This window comes from Callospermophilus lateralis, chromosome 17 (assembly GCF_048772815.1).
Source record: "Callospermophilus lateralis isolate mCalLat2 chromosome 17, mCalLat2.hap1, whole genome shotgun sequence".
NCBI classification, from domain to species: Eukaryota; Metazoa; Chordata; class Mammalia; order Rodentia; family Sciuridae; genus Callospermophilus; species Callospermophilus lateralis.
The window spans coordinates 61,145,222-61,165,273 of record NC_135321.1 but is presented as its reverse complement, the minus strand read 5'-3'; the positions used below and the strand labels follow the sequence as shown (position 1 = coordinate 61,165,273).

The window sequence follows — 20,052 nt, the reverse complement described above, 5'->3', positions numbered from 1 at the left end:
TAGGAGCTCAAAAAATCAAGTCTAGTGGATGATAACTACCCTAACTTATTGATGTGAGCCATGGCCTCTCTGAACATACAGCACTGTCCATTCCTTTGTAACTGTGTCTGTGCATAAGCTTTCCTCCTCAACATCATTTCACGAACCAAAAGGGACAGCCCTCCTTTAGAGAAATGTTTCTGTATTACCCTAATGGTATAGAAACAGGTACTTCAATCTCTGCATAACTTGACCCTACACATCTGAAATAATGTTCAGAAAAATATCAACTCTAGATGATACTAAGGTAATTATGACTTAGCTATAATTTGGTATCCCTGTTATTACTACTAGATACTCTCTTGATAAAGTTGTAACTTCCACAAGGAAGGAATTATCCATGGGTTAATTTATGAAGGTTTCAAGTAGCTTAAAAAATCCTGATGTAGTTTTTATACCTACTACCTCTTCATAGGTAAAACAAAGTCTGAACATTTTGGCAGTGACTAATCATATGATGCAATTAGCATTAATTTTCTAAATTTCATCTCTGAAAATCTTAAGAATTTCAAGGCATGTGTATATGTATGTAGAGACCAAGTAATATGAACAATAATTTAGTGACCAAATATTGTTGCACAAATTTTTATTTTCAAAGAAAACTATGGTATTTTCACATTATATTACAAATGGACAAACATTAAGTATAGATTATTGTTTCCTAATGCCTTCTGCATAATGTTTTCATGGAAATTTCTCATTACCTAATTCTTATATTTTTAAAAAATTCAGAAATTAGTATGTTTTTGCATGTAATGAGAAAAAAATTTCTAAGCCATTAATTAGATTTGAGATGAAACATCAGGTGGATCAGGGAACACAAAGAAAAACAAAAACAAAAAACAGGACCATGAACAAGAGTTAGAAATGTTTCAGCAAAGATTTCCAAATAATACTAAATATTAAGACTTTTATTAAACTTAAAGCCAAAAGGAAAGCAGTGTGCTATTGATAAATGAGCACAAAGGCCAACCCAAAGACCAATAAATATCTCCAGAAACTATGCAACAAAGTACTTAATTTAAAGTTTTTAAAATGCAGAATTTTCCCATGGAAAATGCAAAGAAGGAGAAAAGCTACAGCTAAATTGTCCTTAATATTCAGTATTGTGGATGAGTCACATGAGGTGCCCTTTGACAATCTAGCTGTTGAAAATGGGAGAACTAAATACCTGTTCTCAAAGCTTGGAAAGGATTCCATTGTGCAAAGCTTACCTTCTCAAGGATGCTAAAATCCCTGTGGACAATTAAATATACTCTAGTTATTAGAAATAGGCACTAACACTTAGAAAAATATGCAAAAAAAAATCCCAAAATTTTGAACTAATGACTAAAATTATATTCTTGGTAATAATCTCTAAAAATCTGGTGCCTTTTGAAAAAGACATATTCTGTGTGTTTTCATACCTTTATTACAAACAACCAAGTCAAAACAAAAAGTAAACTAGTCTGAAAGGACTGCTGATGAAAGTATGTTGACAGATTGATTCCCTTTCTAAGAAAAAAATGGAATCTCATTTTTTTGATGAGAAATGTGGTTTCCAATGGTACTGTCAGCAATGCCTGCCCTAAACACAGTGTAGCTGTTAGGTGCTCAGACACTCAGGTTATCAGATGTTGCCTCATGAGAACAGTGTCACAGGAAAGAAATGGACTGGAGTTAAGGCAGTGATTCAACTCTGGGTTTAGGGGAATCAGATGGGGAGCTCAGTGGAGAAGCCAGGGGCAACCCTGCCTTCCCATTTTCAGATTCTGATCCCTTCAATGTGCAAGTAATCTAGCACTTCTTATTCTTTTTTCTTTTCTTTTTAGTTCTATTCAGGTATACATGACAATAGAAAGTTCTTTGATTCACTGTATACAAATGGAGCAGAATTTTTCACTTCTCAGGTTGTGCATGAAGTAGAATCACACCATTCGTATAATCATGCATGTATCTATGGTAATAATGTCCATTTCAGTCTACAGTCTTTTCTACCCCTTTGTCCCCTACTCCCCTTTGCTCCATCCAAAGTTCCTCCACTTATCCCATGCACTTCCCCCATATGGATTAGCATCCACTTATCAAAGAAAACATTCAGCCCATGTTTTTTTGAGATTGGCTTATTTCATTTTGCATGATATTCTCTGACTCCATCAATTTACCTGCAAATGCTACAATTTTATTCTCTTTTAATGCTGAGCAATATTCAATTGTATATATGTACCACAGTTTCTTTGTCCATTCATCTATTGAAGAGCATCTAGATTGCTTCCACAGTTTAGCAATTGTGGTTTGTGTGGCTATAAACATTGAAGTGGCTGTATTAATATAGTATGCTATTTTTAAGTCTTTAGGGTATAGACTGAGGAGTGGGATAGCTGGCTCAAATGGTGGTTCCATTCCAAGTTTTCTAGATTGGTTGCACCAGTTAGCAGTCCCACCAGCAGTGTATGATTGTTCCTTTTCCCCCACATCCTCACCAACATTTATTGTTGTTTATATTCTTAATAGCTGCCATCGGACTGGAGTGAGATGAAATCTTAAAGTAGTTTTTATTTGCATTTCTCTAATCGCTAGAGATGTTGAACATTTTTTCATATATTTTTCATATATATATTTGTTGATTGATTGTATTTCTTCTTCTGAGAAGTGTCAGATTAGGCCCCAACTTCCTTATCTAGACTCCTAGAGCTGAAGAAATAAAATCAAGAATCAATAAATGGGACGGATCTAAACTAAAAAGCTTCTTAGCAAAAGGAACAATGAGGTGAAGAGAGAGTCTACATTTTGGGAGCACATTTTTGCTACACACACATCAGATAGAACACTAATCTCCAGGATATATAAAGAACTCAAAAAACTTAACACACACACACACACACACAAAAAAAAAAACAAAACAAAAAAACACCCAAACAATAAATGGGCTAAGGAGCTGAACAGACACTTCATTTTTAGCTCCCATTAAGTCACCCTTATGAAAACCAAGGTGAAGTGTTTCTTAAACAGCTGTTATTCTATAATGGAGTTTGCTAGTCCTTCAGCATGATAGTAAGTATTCTCTCTTTACCTACAGGGATACATTCTGAGCTCCCTGTTGGATACCTGACATAGTGGATAGTACCAAACCTATACACATGCTATTTTTTCCCCATGAATATATACCTGTGGCAAAGTTTAATTTATAAATTAGGCATGGAAAGAAATTAATCACAATAACTAATAAAATGAAACAATATATTATAATAAAAGCTATGAGAATGTAGTCTCTCTCAAAATATTGTGCTCTCATCTTTTTCACTTCATGACTTTGGCATATCTGAATTGTAAACTTCACTATTCATTCACTTAAGAGTCATTATTAAGTAAAGTAAGGATTATTTGAATACAAGCACTGTGACACCATGACAGTTGATCTGATATTCAAGATGGCTACTAAATGACTAGTGTAGACACTCTGAACAGAGGGAAGAATCATGTCTCAAGCAGGATGGAATAGGATGGCATGGGATTTCATCATATTACTAAGAATGAAGCACAACTTAAAGTATAGATTATTTATTTCTGGAATTTTCCATTCAGTATTTTCAGACCACAGGTAACTGAAATCCTAAAAAGTGAAACTGCAGATAAGGATTAGGATTTGGGTAATTGTGTAGCAAAGAGGAGTCAGCTCAACTGTCTCACATACAATTTACATTATAGTTTTTTTTAAACCTATAGGATGAGTGGTGTTAGACTTTCTGCTGTACTTTTTACATTTGTTTATTTTTACAATTTTTTTTTGTTTCTTTCACCTCTATCTTCTTGCTAGAATTCCCTTCTCTACTTAATCAAACAGCTCCATTTTTAATCCTCCATTTGATTCATATATTCATTTAATCATTCCACAAGTTTAATTTATACATTAATTCCCAGATACTGTGCTGTTTGAGGAAGAAAATAAAAATAAACTTCTCTCCTAGACCTTCAGTCAAGTGAGGTGAACACCTGTTAATTCATTTAACTCAAACACTTCAAGAATACTATACATTTTTGTATTTGCTATGTTCATACAAGCTTTGCTATAGGAAATTTGTTAACAGAGGCCCTGAGTGTGGGTGCAGTCACAATTAAACTGCTGGTGAAGGCACTTTTGCTGCAACAGATATTTTCATTGCTTGGACAGTGTCCTGGTTGTTTCCGTGCTCTCTTTTTTCATCACAAAAATTGAGATTGGCAATATGCATAGCATCATTGAACATTCATTGTGTTTTGTTTGCAAATGTTACTTGTTTTACAGATTCTGTAATGTTGAAATGTGAGGAATTAAAAACATAGTAAAGAAAGAATAATGATTGTCCTGTACCCCACATCTCTTTTATACTGGCATTTGCCTGGAAAGAGCCCTTCCCTCTCCTATTTGGGGCAGCTTACTCTGGCTGGATTTCTGTAGCTTCTAACAGTAGTTCCTAAACAGGCATGCCAGTATGTCTTCAGAAGGGAAATGCCACAGCAGGTCCCTTAAACTGTACCCAGAGGGGAGAAATGCAAATGCTGCAGGGAAGTTTATTTTGCTGTTCTTTCTTCCAACAAACAAAATGCAACAGCCTTACCATGAAATGAGATTTGATGAACAATAAAAATACAAATGCTAAGAACCTGGCTAGGTCAACAGCCTGCCTGAGAGTTACCTTAATAGTCTAACATGTCTAGAATAATAACTTTAAGTCTTAGACACCTCTTGACCCAGTCTCTTCATTTACTAAACATAAAAATTGAGGCTCAGAGAAATTCATTTTTTTTTTCTTTTCCAAGATGATAGATAATAATGCATACTTTTTATTGATGATGGCATAGTATTCTGTCTATATCTAATTTTATAAGTGTATACACAATGTTCTCTATGAACAAATGATTTTGCTATAGTGCCATGTGGTAGGTTGAAATCCAAAGGGAGACACTAATAATACCATCTCATGTTAAATGAGCATTTGGAATATGCCAGGCCTGGAAAGAGAACAAGCTCCTATATGAGTTGTCTCAAGAGAGCAGAAGTCCTTCTAGTGTGACAGTGGCAACCACATGTATGGATGAGCAGACAGACACCCATAATTTTGTTTGATGTGACTTAGAAACTGAAATGACACCCCTTTCAATGTCATGGGAATGAGGCTGTGAAGAACAGAAATCTTTTTTTTTTTTTTTAGAAAGAAAATTTTTTAATATTTATTTTTTAATTTTGGGTGGACACAGCATCTTTATTTTATTTTTTTGTGGTGCTGAGGATTGAACCCAGTGACCCGTGCATGCCAACCGAGCGCACTACCGCTTGAGCCACATCCCCAGCCCCAGAAATCTTTTTAAGTGAACTTTCAGGAGAGAGCTGTTGATGCTGTGGAGTGGTAGGGATCTAGGTACATCTCACTGAATCTTCCTGTGTTGAAAATATTCAGGTAAATCATGGAAAATCCCAAGACTCCACAACAAGAAGGACAGTCCCCTAATATAAATACTGATCAAAAGGACCCACATTTGTGGAGCCATGACACCCTGGGCTTTCCCAGGACTCTGGGGTCTGAGCTGGGCTCTGAAGGCCATCACTAGGAGCCTGAAAACTATCACTTAGAGCTGATAGCCCTTCAACGCAGTAAGGCACAGATACCAAATCATCCTTGGCTTTGACAAATGGACAATGTGGTGGGGCCCAGTAACTCTGAGATTTAGGGCAGAGACAGGAATGGGTTGGCCAATGTCTTACATGTGAACATGAATATCCATGATGTAGTTCTGTTGTTCTGTTTTCTACTGGAGTTTTATCATATGAAATACAGGATAGGGTTTAGTTTAGAAGGTACCTAGGAAGCCCTCAGACCTCCACCATCTTTGAACATCTTTACTAATTCAGAAAGTTTGGTGACTAGCACTAAGTTGCCCAGAAATGTGTGGTGAAGTTGAATCATTTCATGAAGTTGCGCAAGTAAATTTTTCTAGGCCTCCATTTACTCATCTGTAAAGTAAGAGAGTTGGACCTAATAAAAGATAACAGCCATCTCTAACCTGTGTTTCTCTCTGAATAGGAAGATAGTGGAAGAACTTTGGAGAAAGCTGTCATGGGGCTTCACTTCTCAGAGGCACAATACAGTGACCAACTTTCCTTGTACATTCAGGGTGGCTTCTAGTGATTTTAAAATGTGTCCTTATTCATGATACTGAGTGTAATTTTTTTGAACAGTTCTTTATCTGAAGATATAATGTTACAAGTTACTTCATGTAGACACATTGCTGTCCTAGTCTTCTCTGAATTTGTACACCCGTTCCTCATTAGGGGAAATGTAGGCAGCTGGCTTCATCTCCAAAGAGGTGGTGTGTAGACATGTATTGGACTTCTCTTTTAGGCATCTTCTCTTGACTCAGTTTACAAAGTGACAGAATCAATTTCCATGAGTGACAGATCTATTAATTTTAAATGCATCTGATTTTTTCTTAATGAGCTCTTTCTTCTTTTTGGAGAGGTGGACATGAACATAGCAGATGTGCTTAGGATATTTGCATACTTGAATGTGTAAAGTAAACATGGTTCTTAGTCATCAAGACAATTTTTTTTTCCTGTAAATGTTCCTTATATAGCTCAAAGGTGTATTACTCTGTTGATAGTTTCAAAAATTGGAAAGCAGACATATTTTAGCAAAATAAACAGAAACCAAGGGATATTGTATAATATAGTGTCAGTGTTGTTGTTTGTATCAGGCTTAATCAAACCAAACCATCAAGTTAATTTAGCTGCATGTTTATTTGCCTGAACTTTAGAGGGTGGACTAGGTGCTGCCAGTGGTCACCCTCTATGAGTGCAGGTGAAAGGGGTTCCAGCAAGTTGGAGGAACATGTTTTCTTGTGATAGTTCAAAACTTCTTTTAAAATTTGCCCACAGTTAAAATTAATTTCTTCAGTTCTATCTGGCTACTCAGACTACAGAGCAGCTATTTATTGTTTCAAAGTGGTGTTCTCTTAAATTCTTTTGTCTGTTTCCTCATCCTTGAAAACTAAATCATATTATGTGAACTCCAAGTTCTCTTATAGGTAATAATTTTTGAGATTCGTGAAAGTTATTTGTTGTGAAATGTTAGAGAAACCTGGTGTTTTTACTTGGGACCTTTTAAATAAATCTCACTATAAAGAGCAATCATTTAAATTATGATTCTTTTTTTTTAGAAGAATAGTTTGAGAGATTATTTTCAATCGTCGAGTCTTTTGTACATGAAGGAAGAGATTTCTTTTGTTATGTTTTAATGATGCAAGACCATAAATTTATCACACTGACCACTAGCCTATAAGAACTGTTAAGGCACATCGTTTATCTTTATTTCATAAACCATGAAAATAAATGATAGTATGGCATTGTAATTGATGAGCTCCCAAGCCTTACACAGTCTTCTACCTATTTTCTTTTACAGTGTTAAATCCTTCTTATGGTAGACTAGATAATTACAGAAAGTAAATGCCACCTCATTTATATAATTTTTCATGAATATGTTGAAATACAAATTGCCCAGTGAAAACACAATTAAAGGGGAAAAAAACAAACTATGGAATTCAAGTGGCTTTAGGAATGCTCAGAGCCTCCTTTAGCCCACAGAGAGGGTGATGACCTTTTAAGTCTTTTATTCTAATGCCATTGAATATAAAATGGACTTTAGTCCTGCCAGTTCACAGTTTGTTCTAGTTCTTGCTAGTTTTTGGATATTTTGTGACCTTGCTTTTCACAGGCTTTGAGCCAAAGTTCTTTCCCCTGACCCTGGAGTTCTTGGATTTCTGTTTGTATCTGCTGCATTTCAGACCTATTAACAGCAGTGTGGCTGTCAGATTTGTCCCTTGCTACATGGTATGGAAGATAAGCAAGGTAGTAGGTCTTCACAGCAGGGGCAGGGTCCTATGGGGACTTCTCAGGGGGTTCCTTTTGTTTTGATTTTTAAATCTTGTTCGTGTAGCAGCCATTAAAGAGAATAAAAATAAACTCTGTATACAGCTGTTTTGTGTCTTCAATAACTTGGAATTTTTCTATATATAGAGAGAAACTCATCATTTTATCAAGTTCACATTATACAGAAGTGATTATGTGACTTGATGTTATAGAGTTAAGGCAACTTCAAGTCGGCTTTATACCATTGAAGTAAGCTTTTATACCTTTATGATGTAAGGTGAATTGGGGGAGAAAGTGAGAGAAGTCAAAAGTTTTTTCTTCCATAAACATTTTGGAATGTATTTTCATTTTTTCTAATTTCCTTCATTAAAAAATAGGTAATGTAACAGAAATATGTCAGAATTTGTCAGCTGACATTGGTATCACTGTGGTTATTACCAGGAATAGGTATACTAGATGTTCAAATGTCTTGTGTATTTTAGTGTTGACCACAGAATGAGTTGCTGATGCCATATTAGTCAGTTTTAATCAAAAATATTTATTTTAGGGTTGGGACTGTAGCTCAGTGGTAAAACACTTTTCTAGCATACACAAAACCCTGAGTTTAATCCCCGACACCTCAAAAGATTGATTTTATTTTATTTTTCATTGTTATATAGACTTTTTCTTCCACAGATGTGTCTGTTATACAAACATTTGATTTTTCTAAGAAAAAGGTACTTGGATATTTGATCTGGAAAAGATTATGCTTCTTAAAATGATAATATCTTGGCATTTGCAGGTAAATGGATGGGGTTGGAGAATATAATGCTAAGTGAAGTTAGTCCCCAAAAAAACAAATGCCAAATGTTTTATTTGATGTAAGGATGCTGATTCATAATGGGGTTGTGGGGGAGCGTGGGAGAATTAGACAAACTCTAAATAGAGCAAAGGGAGGGAGGAGAAGGGAGGGAGGGGAAGGGAGGGGGCATGGGAGTAGGAAAGACAGTGGAATGAGATGAACATCATTACCCTAAGTACACGTATCTTCGAAGACATGAATAATGTGACTATTTTGTGTACAACCAGAGATATAAAAAACTGTGCTCTATATGTATAATATGAATTATAATGTATTCTTCTGTTATATAATATATAACAAATTAGAATTTAAAAGATAAATATTTATAACTTGTGGTATTATATCACAGAAATTCACAAGTGAACCTTTTAGCAATGTTGACTAAATTGTCAAACAGATTTCACCAAAGATAATTCCTGCAAATACACAGTAATGTAAATTTCAATAAAACTTCAAATTTTAATACTGATATCTTAAGAATTCCAATTATGCTGTTCTTAATCTCAAAGAGATCTGATGATTAAAAAACCTTAATTCAGATAAGAGATGCTTCTGATGTTCATACTCATTTCAGGTATTTCAGCCTAGTCAAGTTCTGCTTTCTCCCTCCCAACCCCTTTCTGCCCACAAGACTCTGCATGGACTTCAGTGCAGCACAATGGCTCCCACCTGGCCAGAGTCAAAAGCTCTCATGGAGAAAGCCCACAGCCTGTGATTTTCAAGTACATGGCCAGCATGGACCAACTCCAGGCCCTAATTGACCAGGCGGACCACTGCCAACAGGAGCTGGCTTTCCACTGCAGGAAGTCAAGGCTTTCAGCTCACCTTGGTAAGTCATCAGCCATTGCAGACTTTAGTTCCCAGGAGCTGGCAGCAAGGAGGTGTAGATTCATGAGACTCCTGTATCCACAGCACCACAGTCACAGCCTGGAAAGTACAAAGATACTTCTCCCTGGGGACAAAGAGCCAAGGCAGTAGTTGCTCTTCTTTGCTGAAAGCTTGAGTGGTCTGAAGTCTCTTCCCAGGCTCACTTGGGCAACTGAGCAATAAAGATGTTCTGATGAGGCCCTTGTTCATACATTATGAGGGGCAGCATTGCCTCACTGTGTTTTATCTCAGAAGATTGCTAACAGTATGGCTTACTTATTTGAAGGTGATTATTCCATGAGATTCTCTCTCAGACTGAATGCAACTAGTATCTTGGATAATTGCTAATTAGAGAAAAGAGTTGGTGTCCTACAGTTCTTTTAGGACTCAAAGTAATTCTGCTGATGGCTGATTATTTATTTTTAATCCACACTGGAAAATTCTGTTATGGGTTTTATATCTTCTCCCTTTGAAGCCATTCAGTTTGTGAATATGTCCAACCCTGCTGCCTTCATGAAACTTCTTTGGTTTTCTGGAGGCTGGTCTGCCTTCTCTGATCAGGCATGCTGGGGAGTGGTAGGCAGAATTCTCTGAGGTCATGTTTCAAGTCTGTCACTCAGCATCTGTGTGTTTGAACTATTCTTTAATATTTCTGAATCTATAGAGCTAAGACATTCATCTCTCTAAGACTTAGTAGTGCAGCATCTATAAAGCATGTGAAATAAATACTATTTACTCACAGCTCTGTAGTGTATTGGATTTATAGTTAGAGCTAGGAGGCCTAGTACTTATTGTTAGTCCATTGCTACCATATAGATCACTGAACTAAGATTGTATATTACCAGAAGGATGAGAAAGTCAGTTCCTAGAGATTAAATCAGTGACATAAAACAATCAAAGTTGGGCCATTTAACTAGAGAAAATGAGGCAAATGAAGTAGTGGGGTTTTTATTGTTGTTGTTTTTTTTTTTTTTTTTTTTTTTTTGACTGTTAGTTAACCAATAACAATCAGAAAAAAAAAAATCACCCAGTGAGTCTGAGAGTAAAACTCATGTATTCCCAACATATGGTCTATTCCAGAAGTGGAGAATTGCCTAGATAGTAAAGAATTTCTACCTGAAGGGGTGGTGTGTTTCTAGTGATCTGCACATGTTTATTTGATTGTTGCCTTTCCATATAAATATGTCAAACAACAAGAGTGACACAAATAAGTGTTTTATTGGGCTTAGGACAAAAGAAGGACAGAGAAAGGAATTTTAAACTTATTAAACACTTTCTAAAGAAAATAAAAGAAATACAATATAGATACTCAAAATTTGTGAATTTCTTACATGCTGTCTCTGGAGAATTTTCAGTAGACACTTAATTCAGACAAATTCAATTACAGACCCATGTATGTTCAAAAGCTTTAAACCAGAGAGAGATATAGGCAGCTAGCATAGCCCAGTTCATTCAAATCATTACACTAATTGACTTTGTGTCATCAATCAATGCAAATAGGTATGCAGAACATGGATGTTGCCCTTGGGCAGAAGGTGTAATGCCAACCAAAGCCTTCAACTAAAGCCTTCCTTAGAATGCTGCAGAGTGAGAATAACAAGAAAAACTTCAATAGGGGGAGCAAATAGCATCAGGTTAGAGGGGCAAATGGCATTCAAGATACAGATCCATTTCATTTCCAGAAACTTTTATGAAACAAATTCTCAGAAAGTATTAGGAACCTATACCTCGATTAATCGTAAGTAGAGACTCGGGAACAGGAAGATGGGCCATAGTTTAGTAGTATTTTTGTGTTTGGTTTTGCAACTTACCTGGAAGGAAAGGTTAGGCACCAAGAAGGTGAGTCTTCTCAGTTCCAAATAAAGAGCCAAGCCATGTCATAGGGGAAAAAGAAGGGAAAAAAAAAAGAATAAACATGTGTCTCTAAGCAATTTTTAACACACAATAGGGAGTGTCAGCCTGGTGCAGTAGCACATGCCACTGGGAAATGGCTCAGGAGGCTAAGGAAGGAGGATCAGAAATTCAAAGCCAGCCTCAGCAAAAGCAAGGCACTAAGCAAAGAAGCAAGACCCTGTCTCTAGGTACAGTACCAAATAGGGCTGGGGATGTGGCTCAGTGGTTGAGTGCCCCTGAGTTTATTCCCCGCTACCCCTCCTCATCCCCCGCCAAAATAGGGAATGTCAGTGTTATAAAGACACTTTTTGTCTTCTAGCATCTTCCAGGTCTTTGTATTAGAAAGTTTCAAAGGATACAACCATGGGTGGCTAAAAAGGAAGTGTGACAGTGTTGATGCTGTGGGAAAGTATTCAGTTACCACATTGTGAATGAATACTAAGGTGATTGACAATTGTACCTGTGGCCAAAATACTTGAAGAAGTAGAACAATATACTTTGTCCATTGATTCCTTACTTATTCCTCTTCATTTCAGTCTCTGATTCCTTTTGATGTCTTTTTAAATCATTCCCTATACAAATTCTCTTGGTCACTCAAATAAATCTTGAATGGAGCCAAAGACATTCTGACATTCTGTACTTTTAAAAACATTCTTTTGTTCCTAATTTATGAATAGAATTATAAACTCCAATGCAAACACAAAATTGTTCATATATATATATATATGGTTTTTTTGTTGTTAATCTGTGAAAGAATGAATGTTGAATAATTGTTTTTTAAAGTGGAATTTTGAACACATCTATCAAATATCTGTTAAAAGTTCTGCTCCCTAGAGATAAGTTTGCAACACTTGCACATGCCTCAACCACTGGTTCAGGGTTGAGTGATGATGAATGCAGTTAGTATGTTTGCAAGCTAAGATGTTGTCAGCAGAAGCAGAGGGCTCCTCTAACAGGGAGCCATCGTGCTGCTTCTGAGTTAGGGAGAACAAAGGTCCCATTTCAGATTCTCAGTAGTGAACCAGTGGTGACAGCTGATGGGTTTGAAAGAGCATGCTGAAAATGACAAGCATCTTTGCAACTGATTTACTGTTACTTCCATTTTCCCTCTGGTCCTGCTTCTCTATGGAGGGGAAAGTGCCCCTCCCCACTTGCATACCACCCACTTTCTAGTCACCTCACTCTCACCCTCACCTGGACTTAGCATCAAGATGAGCCCCCTTAGAGTTGAGGTGGCCTCCAACTCTGTGGCTGAGTTATGGTGGCTCTGAGCAAGTGGTACTGGAGGACTGAGATATAATTGGCTCAGAGTTGTTCTGAACCCAAAATTCACCTCAAGCATGAAGGTGAATCTCTACAGTTTCCAAATTAAGAGCCAAGCCATTTAGTAGAAGAAAAAGCACAAACGTGTCTCTAAGGAATTTTTAACACACAATAGGAAGTATCAGTGTTACTTTAATTAAAATAGTAAAAGAAACCATATTTTGTATAACAAATTCTTTCATGGCAGTTTAGTATCTCAAATAGATTTTAGGTTCAATGTATAAAATAATAATGTATAATTAGTAATAATTCTCGATATTAATTTTTTAAAACATTCAGGAGTCCTTTAAAAATTATCCTCTTGTAGAATTAAAAATGTTATCACTTCTAAAATAGTCTATTTTTAACATAGAGGGGAATAAAGGAATGATATGGGGAGGCAGGTAGTGGGGGGCAAAGTAGGTGTCACCTTTCTCATACTTGTCTTTCAGATGGAACCCCAGTGAGCTGGTGGGTTGGAAGAACCAATGAAACACACACTTACTGGGGAGGTTCTCTGCCTGATGCTCAAAAGTGTACTTGTGGATTAGAGGGGAACTGCATTGATTCTCAATATCACTGCAACTGTGATACTGACCAGGATGAATGGTGATTTCCACATGCTTTCCCTGTGCAAACTGTAATTTTTTAATTGCTTAAACTGTGTACCTTAGGCAAATATTAGACAAAATAGTACAATAGGGAGAATAAAGAATTTCCTAAGAAGTTAAAGAATAAGTTTTGATGTGTGTGACGTCATTCATCTAAGGTCTAAAATATGAAAATGATTTTTTCCATTTATCTGTGAATAATTATGTCCGTTTTATTTTTCTAATATAACAAAATGGAAATACCAGATTGTTTCACATTAAGTGGAAGTACAATATCAGCCTTCTTAAAGTTAAATTGATTTTCCATGGCTGATCTTGAGTTGTTATTTGACCCCCTAAATTCTTAAATGGCCACATGAGGAAAATCAGAAAAGGCCCTGGCTCCATGAAAAAAACATATGGAACTCTAAATTTTCCCTGCAGTTAGAGGTCTCAAAAGGCTTCAAACCCAATGAAAAGGTGAATAAGGACAAATCTTCCAGTTAGCACATGAGATAGAAAACTCATATCTAGACACCCTCACACAGATTTTGAATTCAATACATAATTTTAATTGCAATATATAAGATGGTTTCAAAATTAAATTACCATGGCCACAGGTTGGTAGCACCAATAGCTTGTCATAGAATTACAAGATATTCTTACTACAGGTCTGCCCTCCTCCTTAGTTCAGGAATCACAGGGTTCTCACAGATAAAATGCCTTGAAGTATAAGCTCACACTCCAGTATTACAAAACACAAAGGAAAGTGGTAGGGTAGAGAAACCACAAAGGGAGAATTGGAAATGTAAATGTCCCAGATAATGGGTATAATTAGAAATGTAAAATAAATGTTTGAGCTGATTGAAAAATAAGCAATGGAGTTGAGAAAACAATCAAATACTATTAATAGAGATAATTGCTATTTACAAAAGAACCAAACAAATGTTTGGAAATGAAATTATTGTTTTTATTGAAAATTTTAAGAGTTGTTGGATCAAATATTGGACACAAGTGATATGAAGACTAGTGAAATGATTAATACATGTAACCAAATTACCGTGGCTTGTAGCACAGAGAGAAACAAATTGGGTACCCTGAAAGGGGTGCAGAGAAGAGAGAATGTATGTCTGGCTGAAGTTTCTAAAGAAGATGGGACATAATTAGGAAGAGGCAATATTCCAAATAGCTAAGAAATTTCCAGACTAGAGACTTCATACCAAGCAGGATAAATAAAAGCAAATCCATATCTAGACATACTATGGTGAAATTGAAGAACATTAATGAAAATGTAAAAAGAAAATGTTGAATGAAGCAGATATGGAAGAAAGACTTCTGAAAGGAAAGAACTGTGGAGCACAACAAGCTCTTCATAATTGGAAATAAAATTACTATCCATCTCGAAATTTTTGCTCAGCTGCTATTTTCAAAAATGAGTGATAAAAATGAAGATCCTCTCAGGCAATAAGATACTGAGAAGTTTACCGCCAGCACACCCCACAGGAGGAAGTTCTGAAGAACAGCTTTCAAAAAGAAAGAAAATGACCTTTTAAAGGGAAAGTCTCGGATGCAAAAAGAAATATTGAGAAAAGAAATTTGTAAACTCAGAGGCCCCCAAATAAATACCAGACACCAGGAACATGTAACTATTTTATATATAACTACATTTCACATCCAGCTACATGGAATTAAAACATGAGAAAGCAGGCATCTGATCTATTAACAAAGATGATCATAATTGACAAAATAGCCAAAAGAATGTTGAGAAGTAAAAATATCATTGAAATTTGAACTTGGGGTATTAGCATTAAATTGCTCCCAGTGTGCATTAGTTTTAGGTGTAATCTCTAAAAAAATAAATATAGAGCAAATAAATTCAAATCAGTAGAGGAAAGAAAGAAAAAACTGGGGAGGTTGGGGTTGTAGCTCATGGTGGGATGTTGGCAGGTATGCTAAAGAGAAGGAGGGAAGGAGAAAAAAAAAACAATTTTGCAATTCAGTTAATCAAAAAGAAGATAGCAAATGAGATTTAAAAAGAACAAGCAACACAATAAATTCAGAGTGAGATCATAGTCATGCACAAGGAGTGTGACGAAAATGTCCATTTAAATCTAGATATGTCAAATTGAATAAAAAGCAAGCATATCTTATCTGTACATGCAGAAATAATGAAACTGAATATTTAAAAAAATTTACTAGGAAAATATACACAAAAGTAAGCAAATTTAATAACTCTAATTTTGGGGGCAGGGGTTGTGGCTCAGAGGCAGTGTACTTGCCTCACACATGTGAGGCACTGGGTTCGATCCTTAGCACCACATAAAAATAAATCAACAAAATAAAGATTTTTTTTAAAAAAACTAATTTTGGACAAAGATGTTCATACTTTTAAATTTTACCAGAAAGAACCAAGAGTTCTAAACTAGTACACTTGTAATAAAAATAACTCAGAATTCTAAGAATTGCAAGAAGAAATTCACAAATTACCCAATAGGAAAATGTTGAAATGCACATCTGTTAGTAATTGGTAAAACAGGTGGAAAATAATTAGTAAGAAGACAGACTATTTTGAAACCAAATTAATAATTTGATTTGTTATACACATAAAATTAAAGGATGCATCATTTTATCTAACACTTATGGCATAGTTTTGCAAACTGATTATAAACATCAAACATTTTTACAAGAGTTAGTACCATATGGATAGTTTCTCTGTGCAACTTGGTTAGAAGTGAATAGTAAAAATTAAAAATACATATTCAAAAGAACAAATGATTAGAAACAACTCAATAAAGATTATTTACAGGGGGCTGGGGATATAGCTCAGTTGGTAGAGTGCTTGCTTGCCTTGCATGCACAAGACCCTGGGTTCAATCCCCAGCACCGCAAAAAAAAATAAAAAAAAAAAAATCTTTACAAGCAATAAACAATATGATTGCAAAAATCAAAGAAAATTATTAAAACTAATGGGAGTGTAATAAAGCTGCTGAATCTTAGAATAACTGGATTCCTATAAAGAACATGATACCATAAGAAATGTTATAAAAACTATTTGCAAAATCAACAAAAGGAATGACAACTTGTAATAAAGATTTTTTTAAAAGTATGTAAGTTTTTTATGGAAAAGATAACATAAACTTGATCATGAGAATTTAAGAAGAAAAAATTAATGGAAATAAGATTCTATTGCCATGCATGAGAAAACTGGGTACCTCTCCCTCGAGTGCTTTTTTGGTTTGATTTCAAACCAATGCCAAATATTTGTTCATGATTTTTTCAACATGACTCTAAACTTATTAACAGTGGGGAACAAGAAGCTAGGACTAGGACTATGGTGAAGATGGAAACCAGGTGGGAAGACCTGACACACCAAACATGAAGCTTTATTTCAATGATGTGCAGATGGAAGAGTGAAAGTCAACGGAGAGGCCACGCTGCCAGATTATTATAATTCTGGATGATAATTATGTGGTTCCCACCCCTCTTTCACTGGAATAATTGTGAATATGAAATTGTGAATTATGAAACTTGACCTACCATTTTCCCCCTGTAGTTTTCTCAGTAGCACAAAATACTCAAAGTTCTATTTTACCACCAAAAATAAGTCCTTTGAAACAGTGAATGGTAAGAATTATTTATAGAGCATTAGAAATAAAAAAAAAGGGTTTGGAAATTATTTTACTGAATGTTTTAAGGAGTCTCCTGACCATGACAATTAGTATCATGCATAAGACATGAGCAGTTGAGAATGCCCTGTACTAATGAGAACAATTTTAAATAAAATTGTTAAAAACTCCCGCAGTTACCAAAGTACTTTACAAACAATAAAACTGTTATAAAATCTGTTCTAATATATACCTCAAGCATTATTATTTGCTTATGGATTTTCAGAATTCTGTATGTACATTGTTAATGTTGAAGACAGAATTAAGTTGTAGTTTTTCTTACATTGAAAAGCATAGTTTTGAATGGTTCCTCTGTATTCAAGGATCCTCAATGAATAACTAATACATACATTTTTCCTCTTAAATGGCAATCACAGGATTTAATTTGCCAGGTTATCCCTAGAGTTGTAATAAAATAAGTTCCCAGACTGACTCCCCCAATAATGTGGTGGTACCTTCTAGCTTTCTGACCGCCTGATTTATGACAAACCAGACATTGATGTGCTTGTTATAATCTGCTTGTGTGCTTCTGTTTAGCAGGAACCACAGGGGCTTACTTATTTAGTCTGATACTTTGAAATGAATTGATTCAATAAAACCGTTTTTTTTTTATTTCAGGATATTTATCTTCTATTTTTCATAACACCATATGCACTTCCATTTACTTTATTAATAATTTTAAGAAAGAATAAAAGTTTTAATAATTCTAACTTTTCTATCTTAAAAGAATGTTTGTTAGCTAAATATAATTGGAATGATTAGTAAATTATTCAGATTCATTTCTGTAAAGCTATTAGGTTGAACCATGTTAAATTCCTGGACTTTTTTTTTTTTTTTTACCTGCAAAAGTGGTATTTTTCTGAGCTTCAATTTGTGTATCCTGGAGTAAGTGCCAGTTTTGTAACTGTTAGGAATTAAAACTTACTAGTTCTACACAGATATGAGACATCAGAAATATAAACTAGACAAAAAGCTTTTTTGTCCATAAATTATAAATGCAAATATAATTGAAGTCTGCAATAAAAAGTATGAACAGCTTAAAAAGTATAGAAAAATCTTATTTTACCTAGAGGGGAAGTTGTTAATTGCCAGCTTACCATCCAGGGTCTCTGGCTCCTTTTCTAGTCCTTTCTGTATTGGAAACATAGATATTAATGTTTCCTCACTTATTACATTACATAATAATAATATAGTTGCCTTTACATTTATGATATTCACTAGAATACCTAGGGGCACTGATAATGTTTTTTATGTCCATATACCCAACACACAAAGCCTGGTAGATAGAAAATGTTGAATAAGTGTTTGTTATATGAGTGGATGGTGATAAAGGTTGACAAAGCACTTTCTATCCCTCCTGTTAATTTTAAGAGTGTTATATCCTACCTTCATCTTGGTTTTGAGTCAGTATGATTTTTTGTTTTTAAATTTATGGAGTCAACAAGTAGGAAAATACCTAATAACCACAATAGGAATTTTTTAAAGCTTTACTACAGAGTCCCCCCATATCTTGAAGACCCCAATAGATCCCTGAAACCACAGATAGTAATGAACACAGTATAGGTACAGATAGATGTATGTATACTATTTACATACATACATGTGGCTTTTTCATGTATATTATATATATATATATATATATATATATATATATATATATATATATTTGATAAAGTTTAATTTATAAATTAGACACAGTAAGATATTAATAATAATAAATAATTATAACACTATACTGTAATAAAAATTAAATAAATGTGGTTCTCTCCCTTGAAAGAGTCAAAACAAATAATATATTTCGACAAGGCAGACCGTGAGTAACTGAATTTGCAGAAAGTGAAACTACAGATAAATGGAAACTATTGTAATAAAATGATGAGGATTTAAATTCTAAATCTTGTCATTCAAGTATCTTTTGTCTTGTTTGTGTTTGTGAAGGCAGATTGCTCTTTTTTGCATAAGTTCTGTATTTAAATTCTATACAGTGGTTGAATTGGACAGAATCCTGAGCCACTTAATTGCTTTAAGAATGCAACCTCACACCTGCACCCATGATCATATATGAGTCTGTCCACTTCCTTCTTAGTGGTCAGGTGCATGAACAGTGACCTCCTGTCCTCAGATAAATGCTTATGCTTCTAAGTGTTAAGATAAGCATTTTGATTTCCCTGCTATATGTATTTACAAATTTGCTTAATACCTCTTGAACTGCAATAAAAAACTATAATTTCTTATGTTATTCAGAATAAAGTTTAGATGGTTGTGTTTATTTCCTAGGACCAGTGACACAGGAGTCCTTTCCCATAAGGAGCACCTGCCAGTCACTCAGGTTATGATGACAGATGCAGGCCGGCCACACTCTGAAGCAGCTTATACCCTGGGGCCTCTGCTCTGCCGAGGGGACAGTAAGTAGCAGTCAGAGGGATCTAATAATGCATGGTAATGTTTTATGAGAAATTAACTGCATGGGCTTATGAAAAGAGTATCTGTTTTAGTAATCTGTATTTCATAGGAATATATTAACTTATAAAAAATAAAAATAATTATAATGGAGAAAAAAGAGAAATTATATTATTTTGGGGTTCTGACTCTTTTATGCTATATTTAAATAACACTACAGATGTAAAGACTAATGAAATCATCTGAAATAATTTGTCACTTGGTTAACAAACTTTACCTTTTCTTTTTTTTCCCAGTCTGGGGGCTGAACCCACGGGTGCTTTACCACTAAGCCATGTCCCCAGCCCTTTTTATTTTTTATTTTGAGACAGGGTCTCAAGTTGCTGAGAGTTTCCCTGAATTGCTGAGGCTGGCCTCAAATTTGCAATTCTTCTGCGATTACAGATATGTGCCACTGTGCTTGGCAGCACTTTCTGTACCTTATCCCACCTACTGATTTTAAGGCAGCAAACTTTTATTCCTTTTAGATCCCTTATCTAAAATTCTTGGGACCTAAAATCTAAAATCATTTTA

The 20,052-nt window shown here is 35.1% G+C and overlaps 1 protein-coding gene across 2 annotated transcripts in view; it reads left to right on the top strand.

Annotated features, from left to right (window-relative positions):
• Positions 1-20,052, top strand: part of LOC143382559 (contactin-associated protein-like 3) — a 161,371-nt gene that overhangs the window by 103,416 nt on the left and 37,903 nt on the right. For both annotated transcript variants that reach the window (XM_076836723.2, XM_076836722.2), the window contains exons 11-13: positions 9,394-9,591; positions 13,277-13,433; positions 19,357-19,484. In XM_076836723.2, the coding sequence (XP_076692838.2) occupies positions 9,394-9,591; positions 13,277-13,433; positions 19,357-19,484 (483 nt within the window). The remainder of the gene's footprint in view (positions 1-9,393; positions 9,592-13,276; positions 13,434-19,356; positions 19,485-20,052) is intronic.